Raw genomic sequence first — 20884 nt, forward strand, 5'->3', positions numbered from 1 at the left:
TGCAACCGGCAAGACTGTGGGTCACATATCAAGGGAGGCACCACTACTTTGAGACGGCGGATGAAGCGTGGACTTTTATTGTAGAAGAAAAATTGGAATGATTGGACTACGAAAATGAACGTTTGGACAAAGTGGTGGGACGAGTGGGGGGGGGGGGGGGCGAAGAGGGATTGTATGATTAATCCTGCGGTATGGTAACTTTTCTTTCTCCCACAGGTGGTGATGGGGGGAGGTGGGGAGGGAGAGGAGATGGGGCATTGGCCATGGGAGGCGGGGCCGAGGGAGAGGCGCGGGCTTGGTTCCCGCGCTATGATAATTATGGCGGGAATAGAGAAGCAGGAAGGAGGGGGCGCCGCACGGGGCGAGCCGTGATCACGGGGGGAAGCCGAGGTCAGCCAGAGTTTGCTGACTTCTGGGAGCAACATGGGGGGAGTAATTACGCTAGCGGGGGGGGGGGGGGGGAGGGGGGAATTACTGGGTTGCTGCTGCTGGGGAAAGGGGGGAGTGGGTGTGGGAAAGGATGGGCGGGGGGGCACCGTCTGGGAGAAATACAGCCGCGTGGGAACTGGGCGAGAAGCTGGAAAAAGATGATGGCTAACCGGCAAGGGGGGGGGGTGGGAAGCCCCCCAACTCGGCTGATCACGTGGAACGTGAGGGGGCTTAACGGGCTGATAAAGAGGGCACGAGTACCCGCACACCTTAAGAAACTTAAAGCAGATGTGGTCATGTTACAGGAAACGCACCTGAAACTGATAGATCAGGTTAGGTTGCGCAAAGGATGGGTAGGGCAGGTGTTCCATTCGGGGCTGGATGCGAAAAACAGGGGGGTGGCTATATTAGTGGGGAAGCGGGTAATGTTCGAGGCAAAGACTATAGTGGCGGATAACGGGGGCAGATACGTGATGGTGAGTGGCAAATTACAGGGAGAGATGGTGGTGTTGGTAAACGTGTATGCCCCGAATTGGGACGATGCCAATTTTATGAGGCGAATGCTAGGACGCATCCCAGACCTAGAGACCGGAAAGCTGATAATGGGGGGAGATTTTAACACGGTGTTGGAACCAAGGCTGGATAGGTCGAAGTCCAGGACTGGTAGGAGGCCGGCAGCAGCCAAGGTGCTTAAGGATTTTATGGAGCAGATGGGAGGGGTGGACCCGTGGAGATTCAGTAGACCTAGGAGTAAGGAGTTCTCGTTTTTCTCCTATGTCCATAAAGTCTATTCACGCATAGACTTTTTTGTGTTGGGTAGGGCATTGATCCCGAGGGTGAGGGGAACGGAATATACGGCTATAGCCATTTCGGATCATGCCCCACACTGGGTAGACTTGGAGATAGGGGAGGAAACAAGAGGGCGTCCACCCTGGAGAATGGATATGGGACTAATGGCGGATGAGGGGGTGTGCTTAAGGGTGAGGGGATGCATTGAAAAGTACTTGGAACTCAATGACAATGGGGAGGTTCAGGTGGGAGTGGTCTGGGAGGCGTTGAAGGCGGTGGTTAGGGGGGAGCTGATATCAATAAGGACACATAAAGGGAAACAGGAGAGTAAGGAACGGGAGCGGTTGTTGCAAGAACTTTTGAGGGTGGACAGACAGTATGCGGAAGCACCGGAGGAGGGACTGTATAGGGAAAGGCAAAGGCTGCATGTGGAATTTGACTTGCTGACCACAGGCACTGCAGAGGCACAATGGAGGAAGGCGCAGGGTGTACAGTATGAATATGGAGAGAAGGCGAGCAGATTGCTGGCACACCAATTGAGGAAAAGGGGAGCAGCGAGGGAAATAGGGGGGGTGAGAGACGAAGATGGAGAGACGGAGCGGGGAGCGGAGAGAGTGAATGAAGTGTTTAAGACATTTTATAAAAAATTGTATGAAGCTCAACCCCTGGATGGGAGGGAGAGAATGATGGAGTTTTTGGATCGGCTGGAAATTCCCAAGGTGGAAGAGCAGGAAAGGATGGGATTGGGAGCACAGATCACGGTAGAAGAAGTGGTGAAAGGAATTAGGAACATGCAGACGGGAAAGGCCCCGGGACCGGACGGATTCCCAGTTGAATTTTACAGAAAATATTTGGACTTGCTCGCCCCGCTACTGACGAGGACCTTCAACGAGGCAAAGGAAAGGGGACAACTGCCCCCGACTATGTCAGAAGCAACGATATCGCTTCTTTTAAAGAAGGAAAAGGATCCGCTACAATGCGGGTCCTACAGACCAATCTCCCTGCTCAATGTAGATGCCAAGGTCTTGGCCAATGTAATGGCAATGAGAATAGAGGAATGTGTCCCGGGGGTGGTTCATGAGGACCAAACTGGGTTTGTGAAGGGGAGACAGCTGAACACGAACATACGGAGGTTGTTAGGGGTAATGATGATGGCCCCACCAGAGGGTGAAACGGAGATAGTAGTGGCGATGGATGCCGAGAAAGCATTTGATAGAGTGGAGTGGGATTATCTGTGGGAGGTGTTGAGGAGATTTGGGTTCGGAGAGGGGTATGTTAGATGGGTGCAGCTGTTGTATAGGGCCCCAGTGGCGAGTGTGGTCACGAATGGACGGGGATCGGCATATTTTCGGCTCCATAGAGGGACAAGGCAGGGATGTCCTCTGTCCCCATTACTGTTTGCACTGGCGATTGAGCCCCTGGCGATAGCGCTGAGAGGTTCCAAGGGATGGAGGGGAATACTTAGGGGAGGAGAAGAACACCGGGTATCTTTATATGCGGATGATCTGCTACTATATGTGGCGGATCCAGCGGAGGGGATGCCAGAAATAATGCGGATACTTGGGGAGTTTGGGGATTTTTCAGGGTATAAATTGAATATGGGAAAGAGTGAGCTGTTTGTGGTGCATCCAGGGGAGCAGAGTAGAGAAATAGAAGACCTACCGTTGAGGAAGGTAACAAGAGACTTTCGTTACCTGGGGATCCAGATAGCTAAGAATTGGGGCACATTGCACAGGCTAAATTTGACGCGGTTGGTGGAACAGATGGAGGAAGATTTCAAGAGATGGGACATGGTAGCATTGTCAATGGCAGGGAGGGTGCAGGCAGTTAAGATGGTGGTCCTCCCGAGATTCCTTTTTGTGTTTCAGTGTCTCCCGGTGGTGATCACGAAGGCTTTTTTCAAAAGGATAGAAAAGAGTATTATGGGTTTTGTTTGGGCCGGGAAGACTCCGAGAGTGAGGAAGGGATTCTTACAGCGTAGTAGGGATAGGGGGGGCTGGCACTACCGAGCCTAAGTGAGTATTATTGGGCCGCTAATATTTCAATGGTGAGTAAGTGGATGGGAGAGGAGGAAGGAGCGGCGTGGAAGAGATTAGAGAGGGCGTCCTGTAGGGGGACCAGCCTGCAGGCTATGGTGACAGCCCCATTGCCGTTCTCACCAAGGAACTATACCACGAGTCCGGTGGTGGTAGCTACACTGAAGATTTGGGGACAGTGGAGACGACATAGGGGAAAGACCGGAGCACTGGGGGGGTCCCCGATAAGAAACAACCATAGGTTTGCCCCGGGGGGAATGGATGGGGGATATGGAATGTGGCAAAGAGCAGGTATAACGCAATTGAAAGATCTATTTGTGGATGGGAAGTTTGCGAGTCTGGGAGCGCTGACCGAGAAATATGGGTTGCCCCAAGGGAATGCATTCAGGTACATGCAATTGAGGGCTTTTGCGAGGCAGCAGGTGAGGGAATTCCCGCAGCTCCCGACACAAGAGGTGCAGGACAGAGTCATCTCAAAGAAATGGGTGGGGGACGGTAAGGTGTCGGATATATATATAGGGAAATGAGAGACGAAGGGGAGACTATGATGGACGAACTAAAAGGGAAATGGGAAGAAGAGCTAGGGGAGGAGATTGAGGAGGGGATGTGGGCAGATGCCCTAAACAGGGTAAACTCGTCGTCCTCGTGCGCCAGGCTAAGCCTGATTCAGTTTAAGGTATTACACAGGGCACATATGACTGGAACACGGCTCAGTAAATTTTTTGGGGTGGAGGATAGGTGTGCGAGGTGCTCGAGAAGCCCAGCGAATCATACCCATATGTTTTGGTCATGCCCGGCACTACAGGGGTTTTGGATGGGGGTGACAAAGGTGCTTTCGAAAGTAGTAGGAGTCCGGGTCGAACCAAGCTGGGGGTTGGCTATATTTGGGGTTGCACAAGAGCCGGGAGTGCAGGAGGCGAAAGAGGCCGATGTTTTGGCCTTTGCGTCCCTAGTAGCCCGGCGCAGAATATTGCTAATGTGGAAAGAAGCCAAGCCCCCGGGGGTGGAGACCTGGATAAATGATATGGCGGGGTTCATAAAGTTAGAGCGGATTAAGTTCATCCTAAGGGGGTCAGCTCAAGGGTTTACTAGGCGGTGGCAACCGTTCGTCGAATATCTTGCGGAAAGATAGATAGGGGAGAACAAAGAAGGCAGCAGCAGCGGCCCAGGACTTTGGTGGGGGGGGGGGGGGGGGGAGGGATGGCGGGGGGGGGGGGGTGGCCTGAGACAAGGCAGTTGCCAATTAGGGCTAGTTTTTATTTTTTGTTATTTAATATTTATTTATTTGTTGTTGTTTTTGTTTAAATTTAAAAAAGGTCATTATTATCTGTATTGTTACAATGTTGTGTAAAGGATGCACAATGTACTGTGTTGGTTGACCAAAAATTTTCAATAAAATATTATTAAAAAAAAAAAAAAAGTAGCTGTTTTGATTTTGGACTCAAACACACCCAGGAACATCGAAGTAGAAAAATGATCAGTTACCCTTTTGGAGCAGTATCTCTACTCATAAAGACGTTTTGTTGGGTCAGTGGGAATCTGGCGTGTTAAAATTTGGGAATGGGTGCATATGTGTGCTGTACATGTATTTGAGGGATTCCAGTTTTTACTGGCACATTTACCCCTCCTGGTTCTAACCACCAGTGAACCTGGCTGCAACGCTGTCTGATTCAGGTTCTTTTATTCATTTTGGGATGTGGGAATAGCTAGCAAGATAATTATTTATTGTCAATTCTTAAATGCTCTTGAAGGTGAACCACCTTCTTGAACTTTTGCAGTCCTTATGGTACTGTTGGGGAAGAAGTTCAATAATTTTAACCTTGAAATGAAATGAAAATGAAAATCGCTTATTGTCACAAGTAGGCTTCAAATGAAGTTACTGTGAAAAGCCCCTAGTCGCCACATTCCAGCGCCTGTTTGGGGAGGCTGTTACGGGAATTGAACCGTGGTGTTGGCCTGCCTTGATGTCTGCTTTCAAAGCCAGCGATTTAGCCCTGTGCTAAACAGATGATGTTCCCGTGTGCCTGCCACTTTTATTCTTGTGGGTGCAGGTTTGAAAGGTACCGTTGAAGAATCCTTAGCTAGTTGTTGCAGTGCATTGTGTACATGGCGTACACTGATCCACTCTACGCCAGTTACAATGAATGTTGAAGGTGGTGGATGGGCTGTGACTTGGATGGTGACAAGCTTCGAGTGCTGTTAGAGCTTCACTCATCCAGGCAACAGGGGACCAGTCACACAGTCTCCTGCTGTGTGCATTGTAAATAACAAACAGGTTTTTGGGAGCAAGAGGTGAGTTACTTGCTGCAGAATTCCCAGTCTCTGACCTGTTTTGTAGCCACGGTATTTGTGAAGTTGGTCTGGTTAAGTTTCTAACCAATGGTGACTCCCAGGAAGTTGGTGGGGGTTCAATGATGATAATACCTTTTGAATGTCATGAGGAGATGATTAAGTGCTCTCTTGTTGGAGATGGTCATTGTCTGGTTCTTATGTGGCATGAATATTACTTGCATTTGCGATCCTTGTCTTGATGCATGTGGGCATAGACTACTTCATTATCTGAGGAGTTGCAAAGGAATTGGCACTATGCAGTCATCAACGAACATCTCCAGAGTAAGCCTGGTAGGAGAATAAACACAGGGCAGTTTGCATTACACAAGTCACCTTGATCTAGTTACCAAGTCCAGTGTCATTAACCAGGTTTAGTTGTCACAAACCGCTTAATCCAAATAATCAAGTGAGGGCCATTGGCAAAGACAGTGTGCCTCCTGTAACTAGCTCCAGAGTGCACGATTAACAAGTAGTCTATATTTTTTGGAAATTATTTTTATTCACATTTTTAGCATTTTGACGTTTAAAAAGTAAACAAAACATTACACCCCAAATACTTTAAACCCTGCATCAACCCATTTCCCGCCCAACCGTTTCCTCCCCCCCCCCCCCCCCCTTAGGGCAAATCACCTCAAGATGTAAGAACTTCATTAGATACCCCAGCAACGCCGAGGGTGGAGAAGATGACCTCCACCCCAACAGAACCCACCTGCGAGCGACCAATGAGGCAATGGCTAAAACATCTTCCCCCATTCCTGTCTGCAACTCCGGCAGGTCCGACACCTCGAATATGGCCCCCAGGGGACCTGGCTCCAAATCCACATGCAGGATCACCAACATGGGTACTGAAAAACGACCCCCAAATTTCTGCAACTTCGGGTAGGACTAGAACATGTGCACATAGAACATTACAGCGCAGTACAGGCCCTTCGGCCCTCGATGTTGCGCCGACCTGTGAAACCACTCGAAAGCCCATCTACGCTATTCCCTTATCGTCCATATGTCTATCCATTTGAATGCCCTTGGTGTTGGCGAGTCCTCTACTGTTGCAGGCAGGGCATTCCACGCCCTTACTACTGAGTAAAGAACCTACCTTTGACATCTGTCCTATATCTATCTCCCCTCAATTTAAAGTTATGTCCCCTCGTGCTAGACATCACCATCCGAGGAAAAAAGCTCTCGCTGTCCACCCTATCCAATCCTCAGATCATCGTGTATGCCTCAATTAAGTCACCTCTTAACCTTCTTCTCTCTAATGAAAACAGCCTCAAGTCCCTCAGCCTTTCCTCATAAGATCTTCTGTCCATACCAGGCAACATTCTGGTAAATCACCTCTGCACCCTCTCCAATGCTTCCACATCCTTCCTATAATGCGGCGACCAGAACTGCACGCAATACTCCAAATGCGGCCGCACCAGAGTTTTGTACAGCTGCAACATGACCTCATGGCTCCGAAACTCAATCCCTCTACCAATAAAAGCTAACACACCGTACACCTTCTTAACATCCCTCTCAACCTGGGTGGCAACTTTCAGGGACCTTTGTATATGGACACCGAGATCTCTCTGCTCATCCACACTGCCAAGAATCTTACCATTAGCCCAGTACTCTGTCTTCCTGTTATTCCTTCCAAAATGAATCACCTCCCACTTTTCTGCATTAAACTCCATTTGCCACCTCTCAGCCGAGCGCTGCAGCTTATCGATGTCCCTCTGTAACTTGTAAAATCCTTCCGCACTGTCCACAACTCCACCGACTTTACTGTCATCTGCAAATTTACTCACCCATCCTCTACGCCCTCCTCCAGGTCATTTATAAAAATGACAAACAGCAGTGGCCCCAAAACAGATCCTTGTGGTCCACCACTAGTAACTGGACTCCAGTCTGAACATTTCCCATCAACCACCACCCTTTGTCTTCTTCCAGCTAGTCAATTTCTGATCCAAACTGCTAAATCACCCTGAATCCCAATGCCTCTGTATTTTCTGCAGTGCCTACCTTGGGGAACCTTATCAAACGCTTTACTGAAATCCATATGCACCACATCAACTGCTTTACCCTCATCCACCTGTTTGGTCACCTTCTCAAAGAACTCAATAAGGTTTGTGAGGCACGACCTACCCTTCACAAGACCGTGTTGACTATCTCTAATCAAATTATTCCTTTCCAGATGATTATACATCCTATCTCTTATAAACCTTTCCAAGATTTTTCCCACAACAGAAGTAAGGCTCACTGGTCTATAGTTACCGGGGTTGTCTCTACTCCCGTTCTTAAACAAGGGGACAACATTTGCTATCCTCCAGTCTTCTGGCACTATTCTTGTAGACAAAGATGACTTAAAGATCAAAGTCAAAGGCTCAGCAATCTCCTCCCTAACTTCCCAGAGAATCCTAGGATAAATCCCATCCGGCCCAGGGGACATATCTATTTTCACACTTTCCAGAATTGCTAACACCTCCTCCTGATGAACCTCAAGCCCTTCTAGTCTAGTAGCCTGAATCTCCAGTATTCTCCTCGACAACATTGTCTTTTTCCTGTGTGAATACTGACGAAAAATATTCATTTCGCACCTCTCTATCTCCAAGCACAACTTCCCACTACTGTCCTTGACTGGCCCTACTCTTACCCTTGTCATTCTTTTATTCCTGGCATATCTATAGAAAGCTTTAGGGTTATCCTTGATCCTACCTGCCAAAGACTTCTCATGTGCTCTCCTGGCTCTTCTTAGCTCTCTCTTTAGGTCCTTCCTAGCTAACTTGTAACTCTCAAGCGCTCTAACTGAACCTTCATGTCTCATCTTTACATAAGCCTCCTTCTTCCTCTTGACAAGTGTTTCGACTGCTTTAGTAAACCACGGTTCCCTTGCTCGATCACTTCCTCCCTGCCTGACAGGTACATACTTATCAAGGACACGCAGTAGCTGTTCCTTGAACAAGCTCCACATTTTCATTGTGCCCATCCCCTGCAGTTTTCCTCTCCATCGGATGCATCCTAAGTCATGCCTCATCGCATCATAATTGCCTTTCCCCCAGGTATAACTCTTGGTATATACCTATCCCTTTCCATCACTAAAGTAAACGTAATCGAATTGTGATCACTATCACCAAAGTGCTCACCTACCTGCAAATCTAACCCCTGTCCTGGTTCATTACCCAGTACCAAATCTAATATGGCTTCGCCTCTCGTTGGCCTATCTACATACTGTGTCAGGAAACCCTCCTGCACACATGGGACAAAAACGGACCCATCTAAAATACTCGAACTATAGCATTTCCAGTCAATATTTGGAAAGTTAAAGTCCCCCATAACAACTACCCTGTTGCTTTCGCTCCTATCCAGAAACATCTTTGCAATCCTTTCCTCTACATCTCTGGAACTTTTCGGAGGCCTATAGAAAACCCCTATCAGGGTGACCTCTCCTTTCCTGTTTCTAACCTCAGCCCATACTACCTCAGTAGATGAGTCCTCATCAATCGTCCTTTCTGCCACCGTAATACTGTCCTTGACTAACAATGCCACCCCTCCCCCTCTTTTACCACCTTCCCTGAGCTTACTGAAATATCTAAACCCCGGCACCTGCAACAACCATTCCTGTCCCTGCTCTCTCCATGACTCCGAAATCGAAGTCCCAGGTACCAACCCATGCCGCAAGTTCACCCACCTTATTCCGGATGCTCCTGGCATTGACGAAGACACACTTTAATCCACCTTCCTGCCTGCCTACACTCCTGCAACTTTGAAACCTTACTCATGACCTCACTACTCTCAACCTCCTGTATACTGGAGCTACAATTCAGGTTCTCAAGCCCCTGCTGAACTAGTTTAAACCCTCCCGAAGAGCATTAGCAAATTTCCCCCCCCCCCGAGGATATTGGTACCCCTCTGGTCCAGGTGTAGACCATCCCGTTTGTAGAGGTCCCACCGACCCCAGAATGAGCCCCAATTATCCAGAAATCTGAAACCCTAACTCCTGCACCATCCCTGTAGCCACGTGTTCAACTCCTCTCTCTCCCTATTACTCGTCTCGCTATCACGTGGCACGGGTAACAACCCAGAGATAATAACTCTGTTTGTCCTAGATCCAAGTTTCCACCCTAGCTCCCTGAATTCCTGCCTTACTATCCCTATCCCTTTTCCTACCTATATTGTTGGTACCTATGTGGACCACGACTTGGGGCTGCTCCCCTTCCCGCTTAAGGATCCCGAAAACACGATCCGAGACATCACGCACCCTGGCACCTGGGAAGCAACACACCAACCGCGAGTCTCTAGTTCCCACAGAATCTCCTATCTATCCCCCTAACTATGGAGTCTCGAATGACTAATGCTCTACTCCTCTCCCCCCTTCCCGTCTGAGCAACAGGGACAGACTCTGTGCCAGAGACCTGTACCCCATGGCTTACCCCTGATAAGTCGCCCCCCCCAACAGTATCCAAAGCGGTATACTTGTTACTAAGGGGAACGACCACAGGGGATCCCTGTACTGACTGCTTCCTCCCAGCTTCTCTCACCGTCACCCATCTATCTTTATTCTTCGGAGTAACTACATCCCTGAAGCTTCTATCTATGACCACCTCTGCCTCCCGAATGATCTGAAGTTCATCCAGCTCCAGTTCCCTAACGCGGTTCCTGAGGAGCTGGAGATGGGTGCACTTCCCACAGATGAAATCAGCAGGGACACTGACGGCGTCACTCACCTCAAACATTCTGCAGGAGGAACATTGCACTACCTTCCCTGCCATCCCCTCTAGATAAAAAAAGAAAGAAAGAGCTTACCTGTTGTTCACTCCCCTTCACAGCAAGCTATCACTCAGCAACCTCTGCGCCCCGCACAATAACACCGGAGGGAAAATAAAAGAAAAACCACTTACCAGTCACCAGCCAATCCCTTACCTGCAGGCTGTGATGTCACTTGACAACAGCTCCTCCACAAACCACCTTCAAGTTAGGGTGAGCACACGGATGTATGCAAATTTTCCCCGCAACAGCCAATCAGCAGCTCCGCTCTACTGCCCTCTGCTGGAGGTCCACATAGGTACCAATGACATCGTTAGCTGGGCCCTTCCCACACAATTGCAAGTATCCTCTACCCCGTCAAACAGCCAGCTCATGCTTGGCTTCATCAAATGCACCCTATGCACCACCTTCAACTGTATCAACCCCAGCCTCGCAAACGAGGTTGAGACATTCACCCTCTGCAGCACCTCACAGCACAGTCCCCCTCCTCCATTGCCATCACTTCTAGCCTCCTCCAAAATCCCCCCATAAATCGCCGAGACGACCCCACCCTCCAACCCCATTACCGACAGCACCTCCAACAACGGAGACAGGCGCTATTGGGAAGGTCGGAAAAACCTTTCTAGCAAAGTCCTGCACCTGCATAAACCAAAAACCCTTCAAGTAGTCTATATTAAACCCTGTTTTTCCTGCAACAGTTTTTTCCCTTTAAAACCATAAATCCATCTCGCTTCTCCAACATGTTTGCTGGAGAAGGCCCTTCAATTCCTTAACTAAAAAGTGCCCACAACAGGAAATGGTGTAACGTGAACTGTAGCAACTGGCAGCTACAATCAAAATTCCATTCCAGGACTGCAGGATGCAATCAACATTGTGATGTCAACTTCTGATTGAAGTGAAAACTACCTCTTGTTTCTTTTTCTCCAAGAGATGAACTTTATATTTTATTGTGCCTTATAAGGGATCAGCAGTGGACCCAGAGTGGGGAAAGGAAATTGACGGGAGGAACAAACTGGCAGCCAAAGACCACCACGTCAACATCCTGGAGTGCAGTGCCAATGAACATCCCACCAATGGTATGTTTAGAACTTCATAAATGTAGGTTCCATGAACCGAGATTTTGACAGCTACTTAATTTTCTATGAATCAAGCAAGCGCATGTTTCCTGTTGAAATTTATAACTGGCACTTCAGAACACTAGCAATCTCTATTTGCATCATTCTACACAATGCAAGATGGTGCCTAAAGTCATGGGCTGATGTCGGAATCAGGAAACGCGATTGGGTGGAGAGTTTTGACACCGAAATCGTGGCGGGTGCCGAATTCACGCCAAATCGGAATTCGGGTCCCAGGCTCTGTGAAACAACAGTGCTAACCATTGTGCTACCATGCCACGCCTCCTCTCCCCATTCATTTGTCAATTCTGCTTCTTGAGATTACAGCTGACGTGATAGATATTTATAAATAAAATTTTGGGAGTACTTAGCTCAATTTTAAGATGAGACATGCTACCAAAACAGTAAAAAAGGATTGTTACAACCACTTCAGGGGTAAAATGACTCCCCTATTCTAAGAAAACCTGTAAAGCAGATTTTTTAAAAATTGCTTTTGCCACTCCAATTCTCTCTTGAGAAGCTGATTTTGTAACCGTCTGGCAGTCTCTTTTGCCTTTTAGAGGGTTTCGGTTTTTAAGTAATCCAGCCTGAAAAATAAATGTTAGAAACCGTGGACTGCATTTTTATGTGTTTCTGCTGGGTGTGTTTTTGGCAGAGGGAAACATAAAATCGGACACCCCTTCACCTTCCTGCTTTTTTTTCCCAAATTTTTTTTTGGGTGTTTCAAGTAACCATTATAGAATAAAAAAGAAAAGAAATGGAGCTGAGTTTTACGTATAGAGTATCATACAAAGAAGAAAACTGTACATGGGTCGGAACAACCAGCCTTGAGCCCCTCGCTGTCACCATAGCTGTGACTGGGGCTCTAATGCTGGGTGATACTTATATTTTCACAAGTGTGTATGATTTTTAACACAGTTCGTCGGGTTCCGCTGGGGCTCCTGTCACTTGGCAGTAGAGGTTGTCCTTTTCTAGCCTCAGGAATTCTGACAGATTCGAGAGCCATTCTGAAGCCCGGGGCTGTGCTACCCTAGCAGAAGTCTCCATCTGGCGATCAGTGAGGCGAAGACAAGGGTGTCTGCCTTTTTTCCTGTCCAGAGCTCGACCTGTCAGCCTGGGCTGACACCCCGAAGACCGCCACAGGCAGTCATGGCTCCATCTCGACCCCCACCACCTTGGACATAGCCTCAAAGAAGGCTGTTCAGAATTCCTCGAGTCTGGAAGGACCAGAACATGTGGGTGTGGTTGGCCAGAACCCCCCCCCCGGTTCTTCTCGCACTTGATCTCCACCTCCGGGAAGAACGCTTCCTGCGTGTCTTGATAAGGTGCGTGTCTTGATAAGGTGACCTCTATACACTACCTTGAACTGCCAGGCTTAGCCCGGCACAGGAAGAGGTGGAGTTGACTCCTGTTTATGTCGCTGCATTTGTCGTCCCCCAACCAGTCCAGCCCTACCTTCGTGTCCAGGAATGTGTGCATGGGTCTCTGGAACATTTTTATCTCATTGCGGAGAATGTTACGCAGCTGCAGATATCTGAGCTCGATCCATATTGAGAGTTGGTGCTCCTCCCTGTGTTCCCCCAAGGTCGCAAGTCTGTCGTCCCCATACATGTCCTCTACTGTCGGCATCCCTCCGTCTCCTCCTCTTTCTTCCTCCCCCCCCCCCCCCACACACACACACACACACACACCGTCCATACCTGCCAATGTGAACCTGTGGTTAATGCAGTTGGGGGTCCACGTGGGGGTCCACGTGGACGTCTCGCCCAATTCAAAATGGTGCCTAATCTGCACCTTCCTGCTTACCCGTATAACATCCACACTGCCACCATTTCTCCTGCTCCCCCACCCCCCGTTATTTCCCTCTCCACGGATGCTGCCAGCACAACTTGAATTTGTTTCAAATCCCCAGCATCCCCAGTGTAGGTTAGATGGCTTTTGTTTCGGTGCAACATCGTGGGCCGAAGGGCCTGTACTGCGCTGTATTGTTCTATGTTCTATGTTCTATCTGCAGTATTTTGCTTTTGAGTAAAATGGGATCTTAGCTATTGTTTGTGCAATGTGTCTTCTATCCTAGACTACAATCTATCTTGTGCAACTGATAGAAAGGACTTATCAGAGAGAAGCCTACTTTATAAATAGCCTTTATTCTTAGCCACTTGTAGAGGCATCAATGAAATGTCTTTTTTTTAAAACTTTCACTATAGTACAAACGTCTTTGTGATCTTTTAGCAAATAATTTTATTGCATTGCAGGTGCCAGCACCAGTGACTTTCCCAGTGTCAACATCTCAAGTGCCTGTATATGGAATGGTGAGTACCTAATTTTTAGAATTCCTTTCCACTTACTTCCTCCTGTTCTGAAGGTGGACAATTGTGCTTGAGTATAGCCCACGAGTTTTATCATCAGCCACATTTGATTCTGTTTATTCCTTGGCTTCAAACACAGATTTACGAACAAAGAATAACAGATATAAATGAGAAGTGAGGAACACTTTTTTATTATTCTACTGTGGTCATCGTCCCTCATCATTCGCCCTGAAGGACATTGAGTCTAACAGTGCACCTTGGCTGAAGTCAGATACTATCTGGGACCTCCATAATCCTTATAGCTTGGTATTGCACTATGCCATGAATTTACTCATTAAGCCATTGTGGAGCCTTTGATTTGGCCTATTAGAGATATATGCAGTAACTTTTGGGGGGAAATATTTGGATTAATCCCATATATTATGGTTCTAAATGTGTATACATAGACTTCACAAGGAGAGTTATATTGCTCGGGACCACATCCTGAATTCAGTCAGAGTTAGCTTTTGCTCTCCTTTCAGCTGTTCCCCACTTCGTAGAAACATACATAGAAAATAGAGCAGGGGGAGGCCATTCGGTCCTTCGAGCCTGCTCCATCATTCATTATGATCAATACCCTAATCTTGCATTCTTCCCGCAACCCCATATCCCTTTAGCCTCAAGAGCTATATGTAATTCCTTCAAATTTCAGCTAGTTTTTGTGGCAGTGAATTCCACGGATTCACCACTCTCTGGGTGGAGATATTTCTCCTCGCCTCATTCATAAAAGGTTTACCCCTTATCGTCAAACTATGAGCCCTGGTTCTGGATTCCCCCACCATCGGGAACTTTCTTTCTGAATCTACCCTGTATAATCTTGTTGAATTTTATAAGTTTCTATGAGAGCCCCTCTCACTCTTCCTCAAATAAATATAATCCTAACCAACTTAGTCTTTCCTCATCTGACAGTCCTGCCATCCCAGGAATCAGCCCAGTAAACGTTTGTTGCACTCCCTCCATAGCAAAAACATCCTTCCTCCGATAAGGACACCTATAAACTGCACACGCTACTCCAGGTCTGGCCTCACCAATGCCTCATACAATTACAGTCAAACATCCCTATTCCTATACTCAAATTTGGTAACTGGTATGCTTATTTGATACGTGAACGTGTAGATGGTCAGTCCATTGAACAGTTCCTGTAATCTCCTTTTAACAATATTGGCTAGATTTGTTCAAGCAGTGCAGCAGTCATATCAAGCAAGCACTCTTCCTGGGGCTCTTTGTGCATGCAGTAACTTTGGCACTTTTCCTCGATGCTATTACTGTATAAGGCAATTCTTGGAACCAACGAAGCAAACTCTGTTGAACTTTCATTAACTCTTGGCACTGTTGCATTTGTTTTGGAGGCTTGTGTAAAAGAATATTGGCAGAACCAGAAGTCACTGTATATTTATTCCCATCCAGTCACAGCGCAGTATAGAAATAATTCACACTCCTTGGAACCACATTATTCTTTGTGTAAAAGTTGCATGGATGTGTTATCAGCAGTTTAGGTTGTTATTGGTTAAATTTTGGCTTATTAATATCACTCTCAGGTACCTACAGGGGGAACAATGCCTGTGGTATCACAGCATCCACTGATGTATCCTCAGCCTGTAATGAGGGCAACCAACCCTTTTGCACCAGTTAATGGAGCTCAGGTAAACATTGCACTTAAACTATTAATTTTATATGAGCCTTTTTGTCCACTGACAAAGGTAGAAACAATTAGCTATATTCATATGTTCATTTTCCCACTCGGAAGTACTTTTAACTAATATCCTTCTCCATTCTCTCAGTTACAGTTCATGTAAAGACAGCGGAACTGCATCAACACAAAGTTCAGTAAGCACCAAATACCTGGATGAAGGCTGGTGAACATAGACCAAGAACAAGACTCGAGGCTTATTCATCATTTTAAACTGTTACTGAACTTGCATTATATTACTAATTCCCAAACTAACTTTCCAATCAAATGCAAAATCTGTTTGATATGGGGAAATGCTGAGTAGAATACAGGCCAATCTGTTTTGAGCGGTCATTGATCCACTGAACAGGCTTAAATAAATGTTGATATTTATTGTCCTGTTCAGTGCAGTTTCTTCTCTTCTCTCTACGAGCATAACTGAAAGTACTCCTGATTCTAACAACAGGAATATGAATGAACAAGACATTACCAATAAATATTAACAATTGAACTGAAAACTGAAAAGGAATTGCAAGATGGTAGCCCAGCCAGGTTCAGACAAATTCTTAAAACTGCTTGGAGATTCTATCTTGGGTTTTAACCTTCAGCTTACTGCCAGATGAGTATTTTGATTAAAAACCTCTATAACAAAAGTTGCTACTTACAGTCCTGTTACCTTCTGATCTTTTTGACCATTTCAGAAGGATTTCATTCTATTATAACTGGGTGCATTGTATAACATGTTTTAGTCTGGCAACAGTTACTGGGTTATCATAATACTTTGCTGTACAGAATGTGAATTCATTTTTCACAATGTGTGAAAAGAAAAGATAGAGTATTTTTGGAAACGAGGTTTAATACTTGTGTTTTGGGGATGGTTATTGTGGACAATTTCAAATCATGAAGCAGCTAGTATTTCTTTTTAAAGTTGTAGTCACCAATCTGTTCCATTATTAAGGTTTAGGTTGGAGAAATTGACCATTATTGAATTGGAGCAAGCTGGTTACGGTTAGGTGAAGTATTTAAGTTCTGTTTAAACCACTGAATGATGGATCTCAGATACAGTTTAATTAGAGATAACCTGGTCTGATTGCAGCTAAACTTACAGCACAGAAATAGGTTTAGCATGATCTGGGAGAGATGCAATTGCTTTGCTTGCTGGCAACATGTTATAGGATACTATAACTCTGATGCAACTATGAACATCTGTTGAAAGCAGCAAGTACATATGAAGCAATTGAGCATAAGTTCCGCATCAATTTCTGTGCGTGTATACTTTTCCTCCAGATATCAGATACTCAAAAAAAGTTAATGTTATGAATAATGAGTCATGGTCTCTATGCTAAAAGTTGATTTCCTTATTTTGTACATCCCACTAACTAAGCTGAAGGTGCCCATAATATCTGAACCTACTTTTCTACTGACTTCAGCTGTTAAGTTGCTAAAAAGATTTAATTCCCAAAAGTCCTTACTTTCCAACCCCCCCCCCCCCCCCCCCCCCCAAAAAAAACACACACATACACACACACACTCTACAGCAAGTTCTTGGTACTATTGCACAGTTTGACTAGCTAAGTTTGCAAATAATTTTTAGTGTAGGTTTGATTTTGAGACTGTTTTGCAAACCAAATATATTACTAAAAGGACAATGAATCAATGGTCACCAAGCACTGGACATGCAGAAATGCATCGTGAGAGTTGACCCACCAAAGGCAGACCACATAATCACAGGTGCTGATATAGTAGCTATGTGTTGTATCAAGGTGCATTATATGAAAAAAGTTATAACCGTAGGAAGAATGAGGTCAAAGCTCACAACATGGGTGTTAAATGCAAATGAACATTGCATCACACATTATAATGTAGCACACTTTGATATTGATCTGAAAGTATCTGGGGATGTATTTAGTTTCATTTTTATAGGACTCTTCTACCCATTTTTTAAAATCCTGATCATTCTGTGAGCTAATAAATTTCAGAAGAACCAACGTCCTTGTCCTCAGGACTGGGATCAGCAATTCAACCACCTATGGAGAAAGTTATCTTTCACCCTTTTCCCCCAAAGAATTTGAACCTGACAACCAATGCAATTTTAACCACATACATTTTGAGGTTTGTCTGTCCTTAGCCCTTAATGAGATTTTCAAACTTGCAATAGTAATCTCCACTCCAAATTGCACTATTTGGTGCTTTACATCGAAGATGAAAAATCTATTCTGAAGATTGTTGATGATGTAGATTGGACTGTGAATGTTATATAAATTTCTGCCAACACAAAATTGTCCATATGTAGCTGATTAATTTCCAAATAAAAATTTGTCGAAATATGTGAATTTCAGTGTACATATAGCACAACTCTTCCTCGTTAACTTGCTACAGTAACCCAAGAAGACTTGTACAAATTTGTCTATTAATTTTAATTTAAATTTTTTAATATTTTGAAAAATCAGAAAAACTACATTTCTCCTTTACTATTTATTTTTTAAGTATTTTTTTTTGCCAGTTTTTCCCATCTAAATTAAATATTTTGTAACTACATTGCAGGCTCTGAAGCCTGTGCTCCATCAGAGGCAATTAAATATCATTAGGGCTGATGAGGTTTGTTTGGTTTTGCCTATTGTTGATTTGTTGCTCCAGGAATTTTCTCTTCCATTTTTTTGACATAGTTTAGAATCAACCTTTTTAGTTCAATTTAAGGTGAGTTTTATGAAAAGAAGGGAAATGGGACAAAATGTACACTTATTTAGTGCCAAAGGCCTGTATTTTCTCTGGTTTCATCTATATGTACAAAGTTTGAAGTTGAATGTTTTGAAGTACCTTTTTTAAAGAAAACAAAAATTAGCTCCAGAATTAAAATCCACCTCATTTACTCACACAGCACCCTCATCAAATATTTCAAGCTTTGGACAGTAGCCTGATTGTTATATTTGGGCAGATTTATAAAATACCAGGAATGCAAAATAACTCATTGATTAGTACACCACCTTAGGCTGAACTAGATATGCAGGGAAATCATCCTTTCTAAAAAAATTAAGCTGCAATATTTTTGTTCTAATGCATTTGAATAATTCAAGAGATGGCATTCATGTAGAAAATTATTTGTTCAAGTGTACCAGTTTTTAATATATGAAATAATTGTGTACTATTGCTTTCTTCTCTAGATAGCTTTGATAAAGTTGTTGAATAATTTTCATAATCAATGATACAGCTCAAATTGATATAACTCACAGCCAGAATCTTTTATTTAATGAGAGGACTGTTGTGTTTGCTTCACTTTTTTTGCACTGAACTAACTATTTGAAGAGGTAGGCGGAAGGAGCTGTGATAGAGAAAGACAGAAAAAGAGGAGGAACACCCCTTATTTGAATCAAGACTATGTATGCCAGGTACTTGATGGGTCTTTATCTGTCATACCTCCTGCAAAGTGTACTTCATGTTATAGAATGTTCTGTAGTGACAGAGTCCCACTTTATCTCGCCCTGTTGGAGTATGGTGAAATATACCATGAAATAATTACAAGATCAACCTATGGAGGCTGAGCTGCTCTGCATCATGATAATATATGTTTAAAACAGTCAATATTATCTTGCATAAATGCAGGAAACACTCAGCAGATCATTTTAGCAAGACTAGAATTTGCCATAGTTTCAGACCTGAGGTGCTCCTGCAGGCTTCAGAACACTGTAGAGAAAAATATGAATGGCTGGCCGCTCAAGCTTAAGAGCAAAAGAACTTGTACTTATGCTCAGTATTATATAATCAAAGTTTGCACAAGTAATTTATTTTTAAATGGTGGATTAGAATAAGTGGCATATTTTAGGAACCTTCATTTTCTGGTAATAAGAACTACATTCCACATGCCATAGAGATGTTATTGCAAGACCCTTTTACTCCATAACATTCAGAAGAGCCTTACAAGTTGCTGGCAGCAGAGGTCAACACAGCTTGTTTGAGTCACAATTTTCCATATTGCCATAAATCATAGCTCCTTCCTATTTTCCTGCCCCACACCTTGGCTTATTGTATCTGGTGCTTTGACTTTGTGGCTTAGAGATATGTTAAGTTGCAGTAAGTTAGGTCTCCTTTAGTACTGGTGTTCAAGGCATTTTTCTCAACTGATGGATACTTAATGTTTTATCAAATGTAAGTAATCCTTTATCAACCCATTGCAAGTTGGCTAAAGTTGAGAGCTACCAAGTAATCTCTTAATTACATACAAATGTGCCAATGCAGTGAGCAGTCAGCAGAGTATGCTGTAGAATGTTGGTTCCCTTGCTACCTCCAACATGGAATTCTAATTGACTCGATGTTACAAAGGTAATCTAGCTGCAATAATTTCTTCAGGTTTTGATTTGCATGGATACTCCTTCAAAAGCACTTGTCTGCATATATTTTACAAAAATATTCCTTTTTAAATAGTTAAAGCACATTGACTTGCTGCTACCATTTTTGGTGAACCAAGACAAATTTAAAATTACCGAGAAAATATTTAAACCTTCTATACTTCCTTGTAGGAATCTTGTTTCTTCAGATTCCAGCCATATACTTTGTTTAGGATGCTTTCCTCGGTATAGTCTTCAACTTTTTAATAAAAGTCATCAGAACAACTCAATGACTTTTAAACAAGTAAAATACTGAAAATATTTCCTTCACACTATAAACTACCTTGTCCATCATTTAACAGGCTTGTTGCATACATTTAGTGCATTAATGCTTCACTTAATAAAAATCTTCCAACATTTATATGTATCACTGTGGTAAATGTATGAGCACTGAAATAAGGGGGAGGGGGGGGGCAATTACCCTAGATTTTAGTGCATTTAGAAGCGGGAGTTGAACCGAATAAATAATTACAGCACTGTGGATCGGTGCTTCTTTGTAAATAAGGCAGGAATTTTTTTCTGTTTTGGGTAGTTTGTGCTGTGAGGGGAACAAAAATTACTATCTCTGAATTGCAACAAATGAAAATTACGCTGTTGTATTGCATTTTTGCAGATTATATTTTTTGAGTAATTGAAACCTGTATATGTTATCATTTATACATTTGCAGTAACTAGTAAACTTAGAAAAAACAGCAAGTTTCATCAGGGTTGTATTTGATTCTGAAATCAGTGTATGGGCAAGTGCATTATTGCATAATAAAGGAAATGTATTAAACACTTTTGCTTGTGTTTTTTTAAATATTAGTCAATTTCAAATGTGCAGGTGCTTTTTTAAAAAAAGTACCACGTGTTTTTTTGTTGGAATATGTCCAGCTACAATAACATTTGTATTTCTCCTTAACGTGATAACATTTCGTAAGCCACTTCAGGAGAGTTATCAAAAAAGTGACATTGCATGTCAATGTGACATGCAGTAGATATGCAGATAGAAGAGAGAATTTTCAAGGAGCAACTTAAAGGAGAAGGAAGATGGAAATAAGTATAG

At 44.3% G+C, this 20884-nt stretch overlaps 1 protein-coding gene across 11 annotated transcripts in view; it reads left to right on the top strand.

Annotated features, from left to right (window-relative positions):
* The window catches only part of LOC140421126 (phosphatidylinositol-binding clathrin assembly protein-like), a 249774-nt gene extending 229160 nt beyond the window's left edge, over positions 1 to 20614 (top strand). For all 11 annotated transcript variants that reach the window (XM_072505543.1, XM_072505547.1, XM_072505539.1 and 8 more), the window contains 4 exons: positions 11287 to 11401; positions 13696 to 13752; positions 15327 to 15431; positions 15570 to 20614. In XM_072505543.1, the coding sequence (XP_072361644.1) occupies positions 11287 to 11401; positions 13696 to 13752; positions 15327 to 15431; positions 15570 to 15584 (292 nt within the window). In that variant the 3' untranslated portion in view covers positions 15585 to 20614. The remainder of the gene's footprint in view (positions 1 to 11286; positions 11402 to 13695; positions 13753 to 15326; positions 15432 to 15569) is intronic.
* Positions 20615 to 20884: the final 270 nt, after the last annotated feature.

Source organism: Scyliorhinus torazame, chromosome 5 (assembly GCF_047496885.1).
Source record: "Scyliorhinus torazame isolate Kashiwa2021f chromosome 5, sScyTor2.1, whole genome shotgun sequence".
Lineage (NCBI taxonomy): Eukaryota > Metazoa > Chordata > Chondrichthyes > Carcharhiniformes > Scyliorhinidae > Scyliorhinus > Scyliorhinus torazame.